Genomic DNA, 20564 nt, shown 5'->3' with positions numbered 1-20564 from the left:
TGTGCCAACGTATGCATGACCCAATGCTTCCCTCTCTCTGGCTCGCGGGGACTCCTTCAGTTACATGCTCTGGTGTTTCCCCAGCAAAAGAAATAACATATTTATAGCTAGAGAATGGAAAATGTTTTACTATGTCTGGAGTGCACTTGGGGCCAAATCACATTGAAGACCTCATATGCCGTGTCTAGGCATTCGGGTCTTATCCCGGAAGGAAAGGGGAATCAATGGAAATCTTGAAGCAGGGAGCAGATATGATTGGATATGTCTTTAAAAAAAACAACCCTAGGGGCGCCTGGGTGGCGCAGTCGGTTAAGCGTCCGACTTCAGCCAGGTCACGATCTCGCGGTCCGCGGGTTCGAGCCCCGCGTCAGGCTCTGGGCTGATGGCTCGGAGCCTGAAGCCTGTTTCCGATTCTGTGTCTCCCTCTCTCTCTGCCCCTCCCCCGTTCGTGCTCTGTCTCTCTCTGTCCCAAAAATAAATAAAAAACGTTGAAAAAAAAATTAAAAAAAAAAAACAAAAAACAACCCTAGATTTAAAAAAAAAAATGTGGAGAGTGTATTTGGCCAGAAGTAGGGAGACCACGTAGGAGGCAATTATAAAACCGAGGAGGTAATGAGACCTATGTGAAGTGATGCTTAAGAGCTTTGGAGCCCGTCAGCCTGGGTTCATATCTGTTACTTGCTAACTCTGAGATGTTAGGGAAGATACATACATTCTCTGAGAAACAGGTTCATCGTGTATAAAATGAACATAATAACAACTGTAGAATTTTTTGAGAGAATTCATTTAAGATACTACATGAATAATGCATAACACAATTTCTGACACACAGTAAGCGTTTCATAATTATTATTTAGTAGGAGGAATAGAAACCTAATTTAAGGGGGTGATGGCCGCAATAGAGAAGGGTCAAATTTGAGAGATGTTTAGATTTAGTGACCAACCAAATGTATTCGGGGACGGAGAGGAAGTCATCAAAGCTATGATTTCTATCCGAGGTGATAGGATGAGGGTATACTGGCAGAGGAGCTAGAGAGAGAGGAAGGACTGCTCTAGAAGCAAGGAGTGGGAAAAGAGATGATGAATGGGGTTAGGCATGTTGAATTTGAAGTATCTGTTAAAACATGCAGATGAGGCTTCAGAGAGCTGAGGGTCTGAGACTTAAATGATAGTTGGAACCGTGGGAGGGAATACGATTTCTCAGATCAAATGCACGGATGAACACCACGAAGAGGCTGACCATTTTTAATTTATTTACCTGGCATGCAAAGATATTCTTATTAGCCTGTATAGACTCCAGCGTAAGAAGTACTAGGTTTTTGGCATCTGGCAAGTAGTGAAATAGAAAAAACTCTGTGGGAGGTAGGACCAAAGCTCAGGACGCTAACCTTACCCCAGGGCAGATCTCTTGGAAATGAGAACCAGAGGGAGGGTATTGCCAGGCCGAATCTCAGTGCCCATGGGGAACTATCAATCTTAGTTTTCGCCCCAGTTACATACTCTCTCTGAGGGGCCTGATCTGGTGGTAGGAATGGAGATCCCATATGAGAGGTATTTTTCCAAGTTGGGTGGTCAGCCACATGGTTTCAGATTTGGTTCCGTCATGTGTCGGGGGGAGAGGAAACAGTACTCAACCCTCTGGAGAAGGGGCTAGTATCGTGGCCCAGGTAAACAGACTGGAGCCTAGAGTAAGGTCTCAGTCCCAGTTGGGCAAATGGATTGCAAATCAGGAGGAGACCGTCTAAGATGAACACAGGTTGAGAAGGAGATGGTACATAGTGGGTGTAAGGAATCCAAGCCCTCACCCAGAATTCAGGGCTAGGGCCAGAAGAGCAATTCCAGACCCCACTAGAGTGGGTTGGGGTTCCCAAGGGCAGGCTCAAGACCCGGGTGGCATTCATCCTACAGTTTGAAGTTCATAGAGCTAAAGCAGGGATTGGCATTTCCATCTTTCTTCACTCTTAAGGTCCTTAAAGATCCGATAAACTGGGATTTACTTGAGATTTTTCATCCTGTCTTCTCCAGTTGTCCAGATGGATCCTCAGCTGAGAGTTCCAGGGTTCCTATTATACTTGCACAGGAACACACAGGGTTACCCTCCATTTCTGATTTCCAGGAGGTGCCTGTGCGACTGTGCAGTGATGAGTAAACCCAGGCACTGTCACTGTTCAACTCCTAATTACCTATTCTAGTGTTCCTGTGCAGTTTCTGCGCTCTGCCCTCTACGCACTTAGCATCTCCCGTCTTGGTATCTGTGCTCACCCAGCTCTAGGTTCATAGCTTCCCAGAAGTCAATAGACTGTGCTTGACAGGAGCACCAGCTACATTTATTGAGTGTTTGCCATATACCGTGCTGTCCTAAGTACTCGGGTTCAAATTTCATTTAGCCTTCAGTCAATTCTGTAAGGTAGTTATAATTATCCTGGTTTTACCAGTGAGGAAACTAAAATTGGTGAGTTGAGAAATTTGCTGTAGGTCATGCAGCCAGGAAGGGGTAGAGCTTGGACTCTAATTTAGGACTGGATTCCAAAATCCATGACTCTCGCTCTCGTGCGGTAAAATGGTAGATGTTTCTCAGAATGTATTCCTGATTCTTTGGAGCATGGATTTATATTGTATGTCCTGGAATGAACGGAGAACCAACTAGACTACATTAATAATTAAGGGAGTCCAATAGCTTGGTCAAATGGCTAATCTCGTTAACAGAGAACAGAGCTGTAAAGGAGGTTATTCTTAGTAATCACCTAACTCTCTCACAAACAAACAAACAAAAACACAAAACCCTGACCAAACAAACAAAAAAATGTACAATACTTTTATTTAGCAACGCTTTTATACAACGCTTTGTCTGCCTTCTTTGCTGGTTGTATTTATCCTAGAAAGGCTAGGAAATGTGATTTCCCAGGTATAGCCTGAAGTGATAGCAGAGAAGAAAGGCGGTGTGGTCAAGTACAAAGTGTTGTACTGGGAACAATGCCTGTGATTGGTTATTCAGCCTCAACCACTGCTAACGGAAGTCCCTTCACCTCTCTGTCCCATTTTTGGAGAACTGGAAAATTGGAGTGTGAATAGGGATTTGGAGAAGAATTACAAGGTTAAAAATTAACGCAATGGAATTTCAGGAGAAACTGTAAAGAAATTTCTTTTCCCACTCCAGCTCTGTGAGTTAGAGAGCAGTGGAATTAGCCATATCAACATTTGGCATGGTGGAAGGAAGCCATGGAGCCTAGAAACTGAGATTCTTCGGTGAGCTTCCAGATTGGAATTATTTGCCCCTGGATGGGGCTGATGTACATAGTCTGGTTATCATCAAGCCTGTTGGTGGTGGACGTTCATGGAGATTCAGGAGCCTCAGTGTGGGAGGTGAGAGAAAAAGCAGGAAAGGTGAGGGAGGATTAGTGTTTGAGATCTACCACTGCAGGACATGGTCACAGTCCTCTGCGGTAGGGTCTCCTCCGGACAGGTGCCCCATGACGTAATGCTTGTTAACAACCCTGTGAGTAAGCATTAGGAGGCTCATTTTGTAAGTGAGGGCTGCTTAAGAGGCTTCGTCGAGGCCTCATTGCTAGTGGATGGCCAGGTGGGATTCGAAGTACTATCTGTTTGATTCCACTGCTATTCTATACCGTGCTATCTATGACACATGTAACCGTTTTCTCTGCAAAGTCTTAGAAATTCCTGTAGTGATAGTCATTCATGTGTGCGCGCTTTCCTTCATTTATTCTATAGCACTTGGTAGGTTCAAAACACTACGATCTGGTGAATCTCAAACACTCTGTTGTACTCACTTCCTCATGTTCACAGAATGCGGAAAATGTTTTCTCCTCAGAAGAACTTAGAACGTGGTTTTTCTTTTTTTTTTTTTAATTTTTTTTTCAACGTTTATTTATTTTTGGGACAGAGAGAGACAGAGCATGAACGGGGGAGGGGCAGAGAGAGAGGGAGACACAGAATCGGAAACAGGCTCCAGGCTCTGAGCCATCAGCCCAGAGCCTGACGCGGGGCTCGAACTCCCGGACCGCGAGATCGTGACCTGGCTGAAGTCGGACGCTTAACCGACTGCGCCACCCAGGCGCCCCTGAACCTGGTTTTTCATAGCGAGAGGTGCTGGTCTGGAACTCCGAAGACAGGAGAACAAGTGTGGTATTTTGCCTTTGTTGAGGGTGCTTCCATAGGAGACCCTCATAGGTAAATAAGTGTATGTTGGAACCGTGAGAGTGAGTGTGCTTTCCAGATGTCATTTTGAACACTGGCAGGAATAAAGGACAGAAGGCGCCCCGCGGAAACTATTCCTTCCTCGCGTGCCTCAAGTCCACTGTAATTCTAGGGTCTCGAGCTCCCGGCAGCTGACTTGGCAGACTCCTTCCTGGATTTAATTCAGAGCGTCTTTATCATGTCTTTCTGTTCATATTCCTTTCTCTGCCTCTCATCATCATTCTGTTTCTGCTTCTACGTTAGATCAAGGTAGAAACTCCTGACTCTCTCATTGAACTGAGAAAGTTAAGTTCTCTTTGCTTGGAATTTCTAGATCTCACCATTAAGTTAATAGAGACCTTTTGCCTCTCAAATACTCCCCTGGTCTTCCATTCACTGAAATCTCCCTCTCTTTCTTGGACAAAGCCTCAGGCTGTATCTTTTCGCCACTTAAACTTCTCGTCTGCTTTCTAGCGTTCTTTCTCCCTTTTCTAAAAAATTTTTGAGCGACAGAGAAAGAGAGGGAGACAGCATGCACAGCAGGGCAGATAGAGGGGGAGAGAGGGAATCCCAAGTAGGCTCTGTGCTGTCAGCATGGAGCCTGACGTGGGGCTCAAACCCACAAACTGTGAGATCCTGACCTGAGCTGAAATCAAGAGTTGCACGCTCAGTCGACTGAGCCACCCAGGTACCCTTCTCTCCCCCCCGCCCCCCTTTTTTTTTTGATGAACCTTCAAAGCTTGTGAACTTAGTCTACTGCTTTTGATCTGAAAATCTTCATTTCTCTTAAAGCTTTCATTTCCCTTCATCTCTGTCCCCTTTGCTAGCTTATCATCTGGAAGGGAAGTCACTTCCTCCCGAAGTTATACTTCCCAGCTTCATTGTTTTTATTTATCAAATATTAGTTGAGCACCTGTGGGCTTCACAAGCCAGGACAGTAAGATAAGACACATTCCTTACCTGACAAATCTGATGGGGGTGACAGGCGTGAAAAGAAATTCTTGCAGAGTAATTATAAGAAGTGTCTAGAAAAGGATGCTGGGATTCTGATGGCACAAAGGAGGAAGTCATGAATGGACTGAGGGTCAGAGAAGACTTACAGAAAGCCTTTGACCTGGGCTTTGAAGGGTGGAAAACAGCTTCCCAAAGAAAGAAGTGAGGAGAAAGCATTCCAGAAACTAGGAGCTCCATGCGCAAAGACCCAGAGGTGTGAGATAGCATGTCCCACCTGGGGAAACTGTTAACTTGTTTGGTTATTCTTGGAAGCCGGCACTCAAATAAAGGTGCCACTACAAGTGAGGCTGCGGAGGTAAGACGAACTAGATGATGAAGGACCTTACATCTTTTCCAGGTGCTTTGGGTTCTATCCTGAAGGCCAGGGAGGTTGAGTGAAGGGTTCTAAGAAGGAGAGCCACAGCAGCCAGATTTAGCAAGACTGCTTGAATTATATAACAAGGAGAATGGATGACTATGGGCAGTGGCCGGCGGGGAGAGGAGACGAGATCATTGTAATATTATAAGCAAGAAATCAAAAGCAATGGTAGTGAGGTCAAAGAGGAGGGAAGAAATATTAAAGATGTTAAGAGATCAAATGGACACGGCTTAGTGACCGACTGGATATTGGGAGTGAGGGCAGGTTTCTGGACAATGCAGCCAGATGGGATGATGCCGTTAACTGTGGTGGGGAAAGCGAGGAGGGACAGATCAGGGAGGTGAGGTGGAAAGGCGCGACTGTGTGATGGGAGGTAAGGTCCAGGGTGTGGATACCACTTGGACATATTCATTGTGTTTTGCAGCCATGGCTGACGGCCTTCAAGTCACAGTGCCTGACAAGAAGAAGGTGGCCATGCTCTTCCAGCCCACCGTGCTTCGCTGCCACTTCTCCACGTCTTCCCATCAGCCTGCCGTCGTGCAGTGGAAGTTCAAGTCCTACTGCCAGGATCGCATGGGGGAATCCCTGGGCATGTCCTCTCCCCGGGCCCAGTCTCTCAGCAAAAGAAACCTGGAGTGGGACCCCTACTTGGATTGTTTAGACAGCAGGAGGACTGTTCGAGTGGTAGCTTCCAAACAGGGCTCGACCGTCACCCTGGGAGACTTCTACAGGGGCAGAGAGATCACGATTGTGCATGGTAATGATGCCTCCGCTTGGAATCCAGGAATGGAGGGGAGATTAGTTCCACCCTCCCCCACACAAGGGGATGCCAGCGTCTCAGCCTTGCAACCCCTCAAGATTTTGATTTTATGGGAGATGGGAGCAATCAAGAAGCTTAGCGAATTACTTAATGGGACAGTGAGTGTAGAAAGTGTAAAGGGTGTAATATCTAGGACAGACACAGAGATGAGCTTTGGAAATAGTCTTTCCCGGTCCCGACCTCTAGTCTGAGGAGCTTGTTATCAGAACTGAATTGAAACAGATTCTAGTGAAAGAACATTCTCAAAACCTTACACCTTGACATTAGCGTTTACGGCCCATTCCCAAACTCAGAAAACCCACTTCCCTAGGAAGTTGCTCTGCTGGGAGAAGGGATGAATGCATCAAGTTACAGAGCCGGGTAGATGCCATGGCCCAAGCCCCAGGTGGTTCTGCATCAATTCTACCCTTCCTTCTGCTCCCTAAAGCTTTGGACAAGAAAAGGGCCTAAGAGTCTGACGTGACCCGTGAATTTTGAAGAACTCCTGTGAAGCCAGCCCATTTCTGGGAGTCCAGGGTAATTCTGGAATGTATCTGGCTTTCAGGGGCCTCTGCAGATCTGGTTGGTTGCGAGCAGTCATCTATTCCCAAAACTGAACTGGCCCTAGACCAGTTTCTGGGGACACACTAAGTGTCTCACCTTAGGGATGCTATTGTTTGCTATTGGGTTTTTGTTTGTTTGTTTGAAATAAAGCGAACATCTCGTCAGCTGCCATCTAAGTGGAGAAGTAGAGCTGTAAACAATCCAGAAGGGCCCTTCTCTCACCCTCTAGTGTCCAGTGTTTTCCTTTCAGGGGGCAGTTTTAGGACTGGGCACTTCTTTTTGTGATCACAGATGCCGATCTTCAAATTGGAAAACTCATGTGGGGAGACAGCGGACTCTATTACTGTATTATCACTACCCCTGATGACCTGGAGGGCAAAAACGAGGACTCGGCAGAATTGCTGGTGTTGGGTAAGTGAAAAGCATCAGCAGCACCTGTGTCTTCGACCGCCTCACTTCTCCCTCCATATCCCAGCAGGTGCACACGCAGGCTTTATCGTTTGTGCGCAAACTGGTTTCAGTACGTGTTCTCTGTGAGCAGTAGGCGTTATTGTATCTTGTTTCTTGGAGGCTGTGCCCCCCTCCCTTTTTTTAGCATCGTCCTGAGTGTGTCTTCTGCTTTCTTAGAGTTGTTTTTCCCTCCTTTCCACTTCTGTACCTTTAACCCTGATTTCTCTTTGCTCTTAAGCTTCACTTACCTTTTTATACGCTAAGTGTTGAAGAAAATGCCAGAGGCTTTTGAGGCAGAATAGAGACAATTGAGAGAGAAGAATTTGTTGGTGGGTCAGGATCTCCTGAGACATGGGGAATCGTTTCCCGTTCAGTTACAGACACTTAGGACAATCCTGAGGAGGGGTGGCTGTAAACTAGAGGGTTTAACAATAAAATGTTCCAGGTGAAAAGAACCATCGGAGAGTCTGCTAGTGTTTGTCGGAAGGCAAATGTCTTTAAACCTAAAAGTGTCTGAGTCATTCTCAAAGCAAATATATCTAATCCTCATTAATATTAATTTGTTCATAAATGAAAACTCACTCTTCTTGGCGACTTTTCTAGTGGATTGGAGGAGTGTTAGTGGGAGATGACCTCCTTGTGATGAAACTGAAAATTGAGCACATATCTCAATGTTCTATAAGCGTTGGTTGAACAAGAAAATTAGAGTCAAATATACAGAAATTGAGAAAAGAAAATGCATTAATTGTAGGAGAAAAATTCAAGCAGTTTTTAAAAGAAATGACATTTTTTGTAGTTTCAGAGAACCCAAGTGATAATGATTTTTAGGAATGTTTAAGGGTGCTTTCTTTTTTTTTTTTTTTTTTTTAATTTATTTTTGGGACAGAGAGAGACAGAGCATGAACGGGGGAGGGGCAGAGAGAGAGGGAGACACAGAATCGGAAACAGGCTCCAGGCTCAGAGCCATCAGCCCAGAGCCTGATGGGGGGCTCGAACTCACGGACCGCGAGATCGTGACCTGGCTGAAGTCGGACGCTTAACCGACTGCGCCACCCAGGCGCCCCAAGGGTGCTTTCTTTTAAAGACAAGTGAGGTTGAAGGTTAATTTTTACCCTGTGTGGGAAGCTCAGTGCCTAGGGAGAAAGTCGAGTTTGCTATTTAGGGTTTTTAGTTTTACTCTATTATGACTGCTTGCCTTTGGCAAATCAACTGTTTTGCGGCCTTACTTTTACGGTTTATCAAATGGATAATTTATTAATAATTCACCCTCTAATTAATGATAACCCCTATTAAAGGGTTGACTTAATTCAAATACATATTCCTTGGGTCTAATATATAAAGCGTAGCTGCTGCGGTTTGTAAAAGAATGGAATCCAGATACACAAAAGGAAGTAAAGTAAAAAGGCTTAGATTCACACTGTAAAAGAATGCGGGGAAATCAGATTGGGGATCTGCTGTGACTCTGTAAATCCGAGGGGAATAGAAAGATAAATTTCTGCCCAATCACACAACTCTAATGGCCAAGTTTGAAGGAACAAGTGGCTCATTGAACCTGCAATTAGCTAATTGTGGACACAGTTATTTGGCTAGTGCAGCCATTTGCAGAGAAGTAATTGCCTGTGCAGGAAAATGAGGCCAGGTAAAAACCACTTTAAATAATTTGTTCCCAGTTCTGCAAACGTGGGGAAACAAATAGAGTGAGAAAGCCTTGTCATCTGAGGATGTGCGGCAAGTATAGGAAGGGCATTTCCCTGGATCGAAACACACGGTCGCTAGGGGGACGATGCGGTCTGTCCGGAGGACAGAAAGAGGCGGGTGAGAGAGAGGCTCAGCTGAAAATGGTCACCAATGATGAGAGAAAAGATGAAGAACAGAAATCCGTGTCCCTCCAAAAAGAACAGTAAAAGAAAACTGGGGAGCCTGCAGATGAACTCATCAGAGTAGAAGGAGCTTGTCTGTGAGATGAGCAGATACATGCTGGGGTTCTCGCAGGGGAGAAACATACCCTTCTGCTGTGCTCCACATTAATTAGAAATGCTCAGAGTGTGATATATTTGCCATGTAAACTTTTTTTTTAAATGTTTATTTATTTTTGAGACAGAGAGAGACAGAGCATGTGTGGGGGAGGGTCAGAGAGAGAGGGAGACACAGAATCGGAAGCAGGCTCCGGGCTCTGAGCTGTCAGCACAGAGCCCGACGTGGGGCTCGAACTCACGGACCGTGAGATCATGACCTGAGCCGAAGTTGGACGCTTAACCGACTGAGCCACCCAGGCGCCCCTAATTTGCCGTGTATAAACTTTTTAGGGCAATACTAGTTGTGATGTTTATTGAAAGAAGTTATTTGGAAATCTGTGAGAACTTTCTGGCCACAGAAACTACTGTATTTACTTTCCAGATGCAAAATTCGGAGTCGTCTTTATTTTGACACCCTATAGAGAATGAGTCAAAATATTGTCGCGGTTTCTAAAATTCTAATTATTTGGTTGTTACATCCTGCGGGCCTGATTGTTAGGTATTCCTTTTATGTGAGCCCAGGAGAGCAACCTGATGTCTGAGGTCAATCTCAAGGAGTCATGAAATCCTCAGGGATAATATAACTGGGTCCACAGATTGCTAATTACAACCTCCATGAGCTACTGGTTCAGTCATTGAATTTTAATGAGGAATGGTTGGTTGGGAGGAGCTGAGAGGGTTCGATCTAATAAAGGCAGACTTGGGAAAGGGATTATGGGAAGCATGTCCACATATCAGAAGTGAAATTGCACAGAAGAGGGACTGGAAGCTTTGCGTGGCTGGGTAGAACTGGAACCAGGAATAGAGGTTACCAGCGGCGGGAATCCGTCTCAGTATGAAGAAATAACTCGTAGCCATTGGAGACATTACAGATGGAATAAGTATTCTGAGGAACAGTGATTTTGTCCCAAGAGGGCGAAAAATTTCTTACGAGTTGTTATAAATGAGACATTTATGTATAGGAAATGGTGTGTAGGTAACTTTTGAGCTTCATTTCAATTTTAAAATTTTGGACTGAAAAGTAGATAGACATGACTACCTTGACAAATGAGCAGATGGCCTCCCAGGACTTCAGTCCTCGTGACAGAGATAGAAGGGGTACAGGTTGGTTACAAGACTGTACAGGGTGATGCTCATTCACAAGGAAGCCACAGAGAATAGACTGTGGTCTTTTGCAGCAGGTCAGGGTCAAAAGGACCAATCCCATGACAATGAGGAGAGACCATTGATGGTGCCTGGAAAGAGTTGAAAGTAGCTTTCCTTGGAGATGGTCACAAAGTGGGGAGCAGAAAGCTGGTTGGAATTTCAGATGACCCATCAGTAAGGAGAGATGAGTTAAAGGGGTCAATTAGAGGCAAAGTTGAGTTTATTTTTCTCACCATACTCACAAAGTGGGAAAGTTGACCGAGCACAGTTGTGAAGCGTCTTCTATGTCAGACTAAGAAGTTTGGACTTCATCCTGAAGACTTTGGGGATCCGGTAAAGAAATACTAAGAAGAATGAAGTGAGATTTTAGGGTCAAAACTATAATTAGCAGCAGTGTAGACAACGCAAAAGGAATGCTAGAACAGAAGGATGGGCCCTGGGAGTGCTGCGGCAGTGGGGATGAAAGCATAGGAGATTCTGAACCAGAGCAGTGAATTGAGAACAACACAGAAGCATTTCTGAGGTGGAAGGTGACGGATCTTGGTGACTAATGTATAAAAGGAGAGAGGAGAGAGGAGAGAGGGAGGAGTCAAAAGGATACCATGATTTCTAGCTAGCTGGGTAGGCAGGTGTTCCATCAACTAAGAGAGGACACAGGTTGGAAACCAGGTTGGGGAGGCGGGAGAATGACTTTGGTTCTCGACAAGTTGAACAAGAGGCCTATGGGAACCAAGGTACGGATGTCTTGCTGACTAGAAACGTAGGTCTGGAACTCAGTGGAGAAGCCAGGATCCGAGAAGACAGATTTGAGAATCCTGAGTGATAATCAGAACCATGAAAGAGTAGATGAGTCACCCGGGAAGATTTTATAAAGTGGAAAGGGCCAAGGACAGAGGCTGTCAGTCTTATATTTCTAGTTTTACCTCGTGTGAGTAGTAACCCTGGTACTGCATGCGTACTCGTCTTGATTTCTCCCACAACACTGGAAGCTTCTCAGTAGCACTGGACCATGTGGTCTTCAGATACAGGACCAACTCTCATTTGTCTTCATATCTGTAATGCCCCGCAGAGTGTCAGGTATAAAGAGGCTGGTGTGAATGTTTTTTTGTATTTAGTGACAAACGGGCAGAATCTGTACCTAATACTTTATGCTTCTTAAACGTTAGTCAGTGCTGAGTATATATTTGTTGCTTTATAAAGGGTCAGTGCAATCAATGCATACAGTCCCAAGTGAGATAACATGGTTTAATCTCACTGGTCATCATTCTTCATCTGGCTGTTGAAATCGTTACTGGTGATAGATCCATCAGGGATGTGGTTGAAAGCGACGGAGGTGAGCAACTTCCGCGGGAAGAGAATTTGTTGGAAGGGTATCATAACTGAAAGGAAGCCTGGAACGTCTCTGAAAAGGATAGTATGTGAGGGTGACACTTGTTAGTTTCTGTAAAAACACCCCCCCCCCCCCGGTCACACCTCCCTTCTTACTACAGAAGTCTGTTACTTCCTCTTGTCCTAGTCAAATGTGGGTTAGGAGACTCACCTGGGTAGCTCCCTTCCAGGTGGTGGAATGGGACTCTAAGCTTCTCCCTTGTTTGGCTCAGCTGTACCGGAAACATTGACTCTCAGCTGCTTAGGAAGAGAGAGTGAGAAAGGTCATGTGAGACTTTTCAGCTGCCAGGTCTGGCGGTGACATGGGTCACTTATGCTGTTACTTTGTATTTCCCCAGGAAAAAAAGTAAAAGTCTTTTTTAGTGAACACAGCACAGTCCTTGTGGTGCCAGAGATGCTCTACGGTCTACGTAGCAAGAATTAATAGAAAATGTCTTTAGGGCTCCATAGCCAGAAAAAAAAAATCAATTCAATTGTTTTTTTCTGGTTTTGCATTTTCCAGCTCAAGAATCAGTTTCAGGAGAGAGTCTAGTCGGCCCAGTTTGGACAGGTGTCCAGTGCTTAGCTTTGGGAGACCAGGGGCTCTTGGCAGCTCGTCCATCCAGATATGGAGAAGAATTAATTCCCCAAAGTAAACTGAGGCACTGTTACAAAAGAAGAATGGATGTGAGATGCCAAAAAAAAAAAAAAATGTCCACCAAAGTAATACCATTACTCTGTCTGATACTAATATTAACATACATTTCCTAATGATACTAATATTAACATACACTGATAATAATTTGTAGTTCACAGATTTTTTCTATAATGACCATGTAATAAGGTAGGATAGCAGGTATTATTTTCCTCATTTTCCAAATGAAGAAATTAATGTTCAGGTTTTTTTTTTTAATTTTTTTAACATTTATTTTTGAGACAGAGAGAGACGGAGCATGAACGGGGGAGGGTCAGAGAGAGGGAGACACAGAATCTGAAACAGGCTCCGGGCTCTGAGCTGTCAGCACAGGGGCCCGATGCGGGGCTCGAACTCATGGACCGCGAGATCGTGACCTGAGCCGAAGTCGGCGCTCAACCGACTGAGCCACCCAGGCGCCCCTAATGTTCAGGTTTTATAACAATCATCCCAGTTAAAAAAAAACCAAACAGTGTTGATGATCAAACCTAAATGTTTAAAAAAATTTTTTAAATGCTTATTTATTTTTGAGAGAGAGAGAGAGAGAGAGAGAGAGAGAGAGAGAGAGAGAGAGAACATACAAGAAGGGTAGGGGCAGAGAGAGAGAATACCAAGCAGGCTCTGTGCTGTCAGCACAGAGCCTGATGCAGGGCTTGAATTCATGAACACGACCTGAGCAGAAATCAAGAGTTGGCCACTTAACTGACTGAGCCACTCAGGCACTGCCCCCCCCTTTTAAAAAAATGTTTTTTTAATGTTCAAACCTAAATGTTTTGATTCCTAGCCTCATCTCTTTCCACAGTACCACATGACCTGTGTATATTAAGAAGCTATGGAATGCTCCCCTGCGTAAACCATGTTTTAAAAATTGTGATTGCTGCTTTGAGGTCATGGGCAATCATTTTTACTTGTCCCAGATTAGCTTTCGTATTTCACTTTATTTCTAAGGGCAACTGCCTATAACCGTTGACCTAGGCACTCACTTCAAAGGCATAGTTGCCATTGCCTGGATTGCATACCTCTCCCTGAGTGTGACCCCACCCTCCTTTCCCCATACATCTGAACCCTCTACCCATCGCTCTGGATGCTTCTTTCAGAGGTTTCAGAAATATCTGAAGACAAGTGATTCAGAGAAATGGGAGGACAACCGCTGATTCAACATTAAACACAAAAACTATACTGAACGTTCTTTAATCTCTTTTTGATGACTCAGAAAGTAAAGTCATACTGAAGTTGGAAACGCACTTGGCGTTTTGGGTGCTTTGAGATGACTGTGCCAGGTACCTTAGAAACATTTAGATGTTTGGGATCATAGGGCCATACCAGCAGACAGAAGAAGGGAATGTCCAGGAACCTGCCACCCTGAGATTAGACATTGGTCTAAGATCTGTGGCAAGGACAGGATGTTTATAACCTGGAACCATGCCACTATTTGGATAGAAGTAAAGCTCCCTCGGGCAGCTCCAGCTGGCAGGAAAGGACTTCACCATTCAGGAAGGCTCAAGCAGAGAAGTTATTATTTTAAAATCTAAAAGCAGCTTGCTTTGCTCTTCCTTCTCTCTACGCACAACATGAGGGCCTGACCCCTTCTTTCTGACGTCCCATGTGGTAGCTCGTTTTTGAAGTGCCTTCAAATAGAAAAGTGAGGGAAAGGGCCCCTGTGGAAACATGGGTGGATGAACACTCCTGCTTCTGGACCGAGAAGAGAGTAAGAGAACATTACCTAAGGGGTGTTCAGATTAAAGCTAAGGAAGACTTTCCTAATGGTAACTTGTGGAAATTATGGCTGGCGGAGGAAATGACAGAAACTCCCTCTCTGATGAGCTTTCAACATTGAGCAGGTTCTCTTGTCTAGAATATTAGGGTAAATGAGATCGCGTTCAGAGTCCTTTCTAGGATTTTGATTTATTTAAAGGATCCACAGATTGCTGGGGTGCCTGGGTGGCTCAGTCGGTTGAGTGTCCGACTTCAGCTCAGGTGATGATCTCATGGCTTGTGAGTGCGAGCCCCGCATCAGACTCTTGTGTTGACGGCTCAGAGCCTGGAGTCTGCTTCAGATTCTGGGTCTCCCTCTCCCTCTACCCCTCCCCACTCAGGCTCTGTCTCTCTCTTCTCAAAAACAAATAAAAACGTTAAAAAAAAATTTTAAAAAAATAGAAGATCCACAGATCGCAAAATTAATTCTCTATATAGGGTGATGCCTAAAATACCGCAGTCTTGTTTTGCTGTAATATTGTTTCCGTTTTAGAAAAAATGATATGTGTGTATTGTAAGCATTTCAATCAGAAGAGAAATGTAGAAAAGAAAAAAATGTCTCCTAAAATCTCACTATCCACAGCTAATGAATGTATTCTTCAGAACTCTTTTGATTGCAAGGGATAGACACTTAACCTGGCTTAGGGGACTTTTTTGGCTTAGGTAATTGGTAAGTCCAAGTCCAAGTATGTCTATGTTCGGATTACATTGTATTTCATTTATTTATTTAAAAACTTTTTTTAAGTTTATTTATTTTGAGAGAGAATGAAAGAGCGCGCACAAGCAGGGGAGGGGCAGAGAGAAGGAGAGAATCCCAAGTAGGCCCCATCCCAAGCACCGTCAGAGCAGGGCCTGATGAGGGGCTTGAACCCACAAACTCTGAGATCGTGACCTGAGCCAAGATCAGGAGTCGGACACTTAACTGACTGCATCACTCAGACTCCCCTTATTTATTTACTTTTTAATTTTTAAATTTTATTTGAGAGAGAGCGCCTGCTTCTGGACCGGGGAGAGGGGAGAGGGGCAGAGAGAGAAGGAGAGAGAGAATCTTAGGCAAGCTCCACATTCAGCACGGAGCCCAATGTGGGGCTTGACCCCACGACCCTGGTGTCAGCCTGGGCTGAAGTCAAGAGTTGGTCACTCAACTGACTGGGCCCCCCAACTGCCCCCAGATTATATTTTAAAGAATCTCTGTCTCCTCTGGGTTAGCTTAATTCTCAGGCAGGCTCTCCGTTTGGGGCAAAGGTGGCCCCAAGCAGGTCCAGAGTTAAATGGTCTTTAATGCCTTCCATCTCAGGAGGACAAAGTGCCATTCTTCGCAGTGGCGGGCAGAAGTCCTGTTGCTGGGGGTGGCTGTGCTCTGGCAGAGGAGCATACAAACGGGCCACCAGTCCCCATTGAACTGTATGCGTTGAAGGGAAAAGGGAAAAGGAGTAGCTTCCTAAAGGGAAATTGGGCAGTTGTTTCCAAATGAAGAAGGCAGGCAAAAACAAACACTGTTAATATTTTGTGGAATTCATCCATTTCGGCTTCTTCACAGGCCAAATGCATTGCTATTCCAGGAAGCCAGAAATAGGTTTGCTCCCAGCAGGTCCTTGTGAGGAGGTGCTAAGTTGGGATTGATTCTTCCCTGTGACGGTAATGCCACAGAGTCACCTTTGTTTTTCTGTCATGCTTCTATTTTTCCTTCCATCTCCTTCTGTGACTTACTCAGAAGTGCAAGCATATATTACCTAGGCAAGGGGTGAAGGAACAGACATACATGAATTTTTATAAAATCAACTTATTCACAACACCGTGCCTGAAATTGTTACTGTGGTCTAAAATAAACCTTGTAGGCTGTTAGTATTTAAAAAAATTCTTTTTAAATGTTTATTTATTTTTGAGAGAGAGAGAGAGAGAGAGAGAGAGAGAGAGCATGAGCAGGGGAGGGGCAGAGAGAGAGAGGGAGACACAGAATCTGAAGCAGGCATCAGGCTCTGAACTGTCAGCACAGAGCCCGGTGTGGGGCTTGAACCCATGAACCGTGAAATCACGACCTGAGCCGAAGTTGAATGCTTAACTGAGCCATCCAGGTGCCCCCAGCCTGTTCGTATTAAGAGGCCATTAAGGGGTGCCTGGCTGGCTCAGTCAGTTAAGTGTCCCACTCTTGGTTTTGGCTCAGGTCATGATCTCATGGTTCATGAGTTCAAGCCCCTTGAGTCCTGTGCTGGGCTCTGTGCTGACAGAGCCAGCTTGGGATTCTCTGTCTCCCTCTCTCTCTTCCTCTCCCCCACTCACACTCCTCTCTCTCTCTCTCTCTCTCTCTCTCTCTCTCTCTCTCCCTCTCACTGCCCCCCCTCAAAATAAATAAATAAACATTTAAAGAAAGAAACCATTAAGAACACAATCAGAGGGGCACCTGGGTGGCTCAGTCAGTTATGCGTCTGACTCTTGGTTTCAGCTCAGGTCACGATCTCATGATTTGTGAGTTCGGGCCCCACATCTGGCTCTGCACCGACAGTGAGGAACATGCTTGACATTCTCTCTCTCCCCCTCTCTCTCTGCCCCTCTCCTGCTCAGCTCACTCTCTCTGTCTCTCTCAAAAATAAATAAATAAACTTAAAAAAAAAAAAAAACATAATCAGAAATCAGGGAATTCTTGGGAGGGGACATCTCAGAACTTGCCATTGACCTTAGGGATTTGGACAGGTGTTTCTAAGCCTGAGCAGAAATGCTCTAGCACTCACCCCGGTGTCAATGCCGCCTCAATCTGAATCCTATTGTGTTGCCACCGCTGTGACGTTCTGGCTGTTAAGAAAGGCTACTTGTTGCCAAGGTTCCTCCTCCTCCTTCTCTTCCTCTTTGCCAGCCCCAGCCTGGTGCTGCTAACCAAGGAGATTTGCCGATTAAAAGGGCTTCAGCTCCCAGGGTTCCCATGGCAACAGCCTCCTTGGAGGTCTTTGTTGCTTGCTAAAACTTTGATCCCTCCGAGTGGCTGCTGCTGTTTCTCTCCAAGATTTACAAACAGAAGAAGAGGGAAAAAGAATTGGGGGAGAAGAAAGAAAAAGTTTACTCCTGGCAGAAAGGAGAGAAGGAATTAATTACAGAACCACACTCTAGCCATAAATCTGGGGGTGACTCCTCTGGAACATCTCTGGGTTCGGGCCGTGCCCACATTTTCATTTGTAGACTCAGTTATACCTCACTTATCTTGGCCGCGCATGAAAGACCTCAAGTGAACTTGATTCTACCAGGGGGGCGGAGCCATCTTTTCTATCTTCAGTGGACACCTGTGCCTTCAGATATCCAGAAGAGCCAAGATAACCGTGCCAGGTCCCGTGGAAGGAGAGCCAGAGAACTAATGAGAAGTGAGCTCTTTAGGCTTCATCCCCATTGCCTCTTTTCCCAGGTCTCTGTCCTAGCCCTAGCCTGCTCTGCCCTGAGCATACCTAGATGCCTCTGGGGGATGAACTAGAAAGTTAGCCAGGCATCAACTAGAATATGATTCTGGTTAACGACCATGAGTAACAACCATTCTACTGTAGGAGCAGTGGAATGGGGGTGGTGGTTGCTCCAAAGAATTGGGATCACGCCTTTTACTCTTTGCCGAAAGCCTCCTATGGCCTTTAGACCTCTCTGGTGCAAAATCGCACCCTTGCTGTATGATAGGCACCATGCAGTAGAGTTAGTTTTGCTTCAAGTATGGTTTACATTGAAATTATGATTTACATTTAACTAGTCTTTTCTGCATACTATGTCCCTAGCACAGTAAGGATACAGAGTAAATAAATGACACCATCTTGTCCCTATAAAAATTACAGTCTTTTGATAAAGATGAATATTGTATTTCTGAAGCAATTAGAGAATATGAGAAAAGGTTAAGACTGTATTTGATATTAAGTATCTAGGCTATTGGTTCGCAACAGGGTGCTATTTTGCCCCCCAGGAGACATTTGGCAGTGTCTAGAAACATTTTGGTTGTCACAACGTACGGGGTGCTATGGCATCTAGTGGGTAGGAGCCAAGGAGGCTGCTAAGTGCACAGGACAGCCCTCCTACACACAATTACGTGGCCCCAAATGGCCATAGTGCCAATGTGGCAAAACCCTGATCTTGACCCAAGGTCCATGTGGATACTTGGCAAGGTCTGTTGTGAAGAGCTTCGGGGTCAGATACCCCTGGATGCAGTGCAGCCATATAACCTTGGGTAAGTCCATGTTAATGAGCCTCGGTTTTGAGCCTCGGTTTCCTCATCTGTAAAAATGGGGAAGGGGTAATAAAAGCTACGTGGAAGGTCTATCGTGAGGATTAAATGGCACATGATAAATAAGAACTCCCACCTGTTCCCACCCCTCACATTTCATTGCTGGTGCAATGCTTGATCTGAGGGAACGCTCTGCAGGGAGTTGTGCGATCCGGGGCTCCTGCTAGAAGAGCTGATTTCCCTTTAGCCCATTCCATAGGCAGAGGCTTTAATGAGCCATCTGTGCATTGGCAATCCTATTACTAATAGATTCACGGTTCCTCAATGACATTTGGGCAATGCCTTGCCAGTGGTGACCCCAATCAGCCCCGTGGGAATCTTGGCGCTAGTGGATTTCAGGACATTCTGTCCCAGCATGCTATGTTTTGGTTGCTCTATTTTGGTTGTTTTGGAAGCCCCTATTTCTCAGTGGATGGCCCCGAGTTAATTACACGGCGTTTAGTGCCTGAACGCAAGGAGTACAGCACACAGGCCACTCGCTGAAGTCTGGAGGGGTCTGGGGAAACGCCTGACTTGGATTAGGCTCTGGATGGCTCTAGAAAGGCTTTAGACAGGGTGACTTCATAATTTACTGTCCAAATCAGGATCCTTGAGAGGGAAAAGGGGAAACTTTTAATAATTTATCTCAAGACAACAGGCATAAACTTACACTGCCCAAACTGGTATCATGGTCGCCCCATAAATGTGACCGCCTTGAAGGTTCTCCTTTCGGTTGAAGAGAACAGAACAGAAGATCCAGGGAAACTGGGGACAAATGAGGGTCGGCTCCTTCCTTCACCTGCCGGACCCTCGCTGCTAGTTGGCGTCTCATTTGTGGGGTCCCAGGGATGTACGCATCGCCATTCATTTACCAGGACCGATCAAAGGGGCCCAGCACAGAGATGGTTAAGGACTGTTCACTGACAATTTTGCGCCAAGATGTCTGAAGGGTAAAGGGCGTCCACTTAGCTCTTCACGACCCTGGGTGGCGAAGAGAACAGACGAGGTCTCAGGGCGCCCTTTGCCTTCCCCCGTCCCCAGCCACCCAGTCCCGCGCCGCGCCTGCTCTCCCCTCCACCCCCTGCTCCCTCGCAGCCTTCATCCCGCCTCACTATTTTTGCTTCACTTGTTGCTCATCACTGTGGGAGGAAACTCGGCCTTCAATTAGCGCGCATTCCTGAAGCCTGCGGTTGCCGTGGTTACCCGGGCGCGAGCTGAAGCAGCTGGGTCAGCCCGCCAGCTTCATTGTCGTCTCTGGGCCCCGGGCGCGGGCGCGGGCGCGGGCGGGAGGGCGGGGACGGGCCCGCAGAGGGGAGGCCCCGGGGGCCGCGGGGGAGTGGGCGTCACCGAGAAATCGGCTCAGCCCGGCCAAGAAAGAACTGCGGCCCCTGAAAGCCGGGCAAGAAAACAGTCGTTGCATTTTTCTCCAGAGCCAGCTGCTGCCATTCAAGGGTGCAGGTTCGCGTTCACACGCCGGCGGTGTCTGGACTTTGGTCTGGGAACTGCCCCCAGGTGGAAGCCCCTCAACGCTGAGAGGAAAGGGCAGAGACCCCCACCGCCCAAGACCCACAAGGAGTGGGGCCCTCCGTGTCTGCTTCAGACCATCAGGGCTTTGGGGGTTGAGGAAAGTGGCCATTTTGAGCACCTTTGTATTTAAGTTCCCTCTGCCAGCCTGTTGGATGGAGCCCGGTGAGCTCAGAAAATCACACTGGGTACCGAGGAAGCCCGTTCCCTTCTTCCATTAAATCCCACCCTGCCCCGGGTCGTTTCGGAGTCAAATCCAGCCGCCTTCTGCACTTCATCTCAGGCCAAGTTGTGCACGCTAGATTACTAATAATACTTGGCATCTCTTCCCTCTCTGGGGGCAGGGAACTGGTTCACTGTAGCACTTGGCAAAGGCAGAGTGCTTTGCAGTCGTTTTTATTATTGTTTATTAGTTTGTGGCGGAATGGTGAATGCCTTTTAATTAGCTCATACTGCAT

At 46.1% G+C, this 20564-nt stretch overlaps 1 protein-coding gene and 1 long non-coding RNA gene across 11 annotated transcripts in view; one reads left to right on the top strand and one right to left on the bottom strand.

The window, feature by feature from the left end:
• ILDR2 (immunoglobulin like domain containing receptor 2) overlaps nucleotides 1-20564 on the top strand; it is a 69921-nt gene that overhangs the window by 15016 nt on the left and 34341 nt on the right. For 9 of the 10 annotated variants that reach the window (XM_045049435.1, XM_045049436.1, XM_045049430.1 and 6 more), the window contains exons 2-3: nucleotides 5991-6323; nucleotides 7221-7340. In XM_045049435.1, coding sequence (XP_044905370.1) covers nucleotides 5991-6323; nucleotides 7221-7340 — 453 coding nt within the window. Of the gene's footprint in view, nucleotides 1-3242; nucleotides 3364-5990; nucleotides 6324-7220; nucleotides 7341-20564 lie in introns of those variants that run through there. The other variant, XM_045049431.1, reaches the window with a different exon arrangement.
• LOC111558422 lies at nucleotides 11674-19849 on the bottom strand. The gene is made up of 5 exons (XR_002739320.2): nucleotides 19695-19849; nucleotides 19253-19563; nucleotides 17087-17224; nucleotides 12081-12166; nucleotides 11674-11942 (listed from the first exon to the last, which is right to left on the bottom strand). It is a non-coding gene; the product is annotated as an uncharacterized LOC111558422 (long non-coding RNA).

The sequence above is a fragment of the Felis catus genome, chromosome F1 (genome assembly GCF_018350175.1).
Source record: "Felis catus isolate Fca126 chromosome F1, F.catus_Fca126_mat1.0, whole genome shotgun sequence".
Taxonomy (NCBI): Eukaryota; Metazoa; Chordata; class Mammalia; order Carnivora; family Felidae; genus Felis; species Felis catus.
Note: the sequence above shows the minus strand (reverse complement) of the source record. Positions and strands in the feature narration are given on the sequence as shown.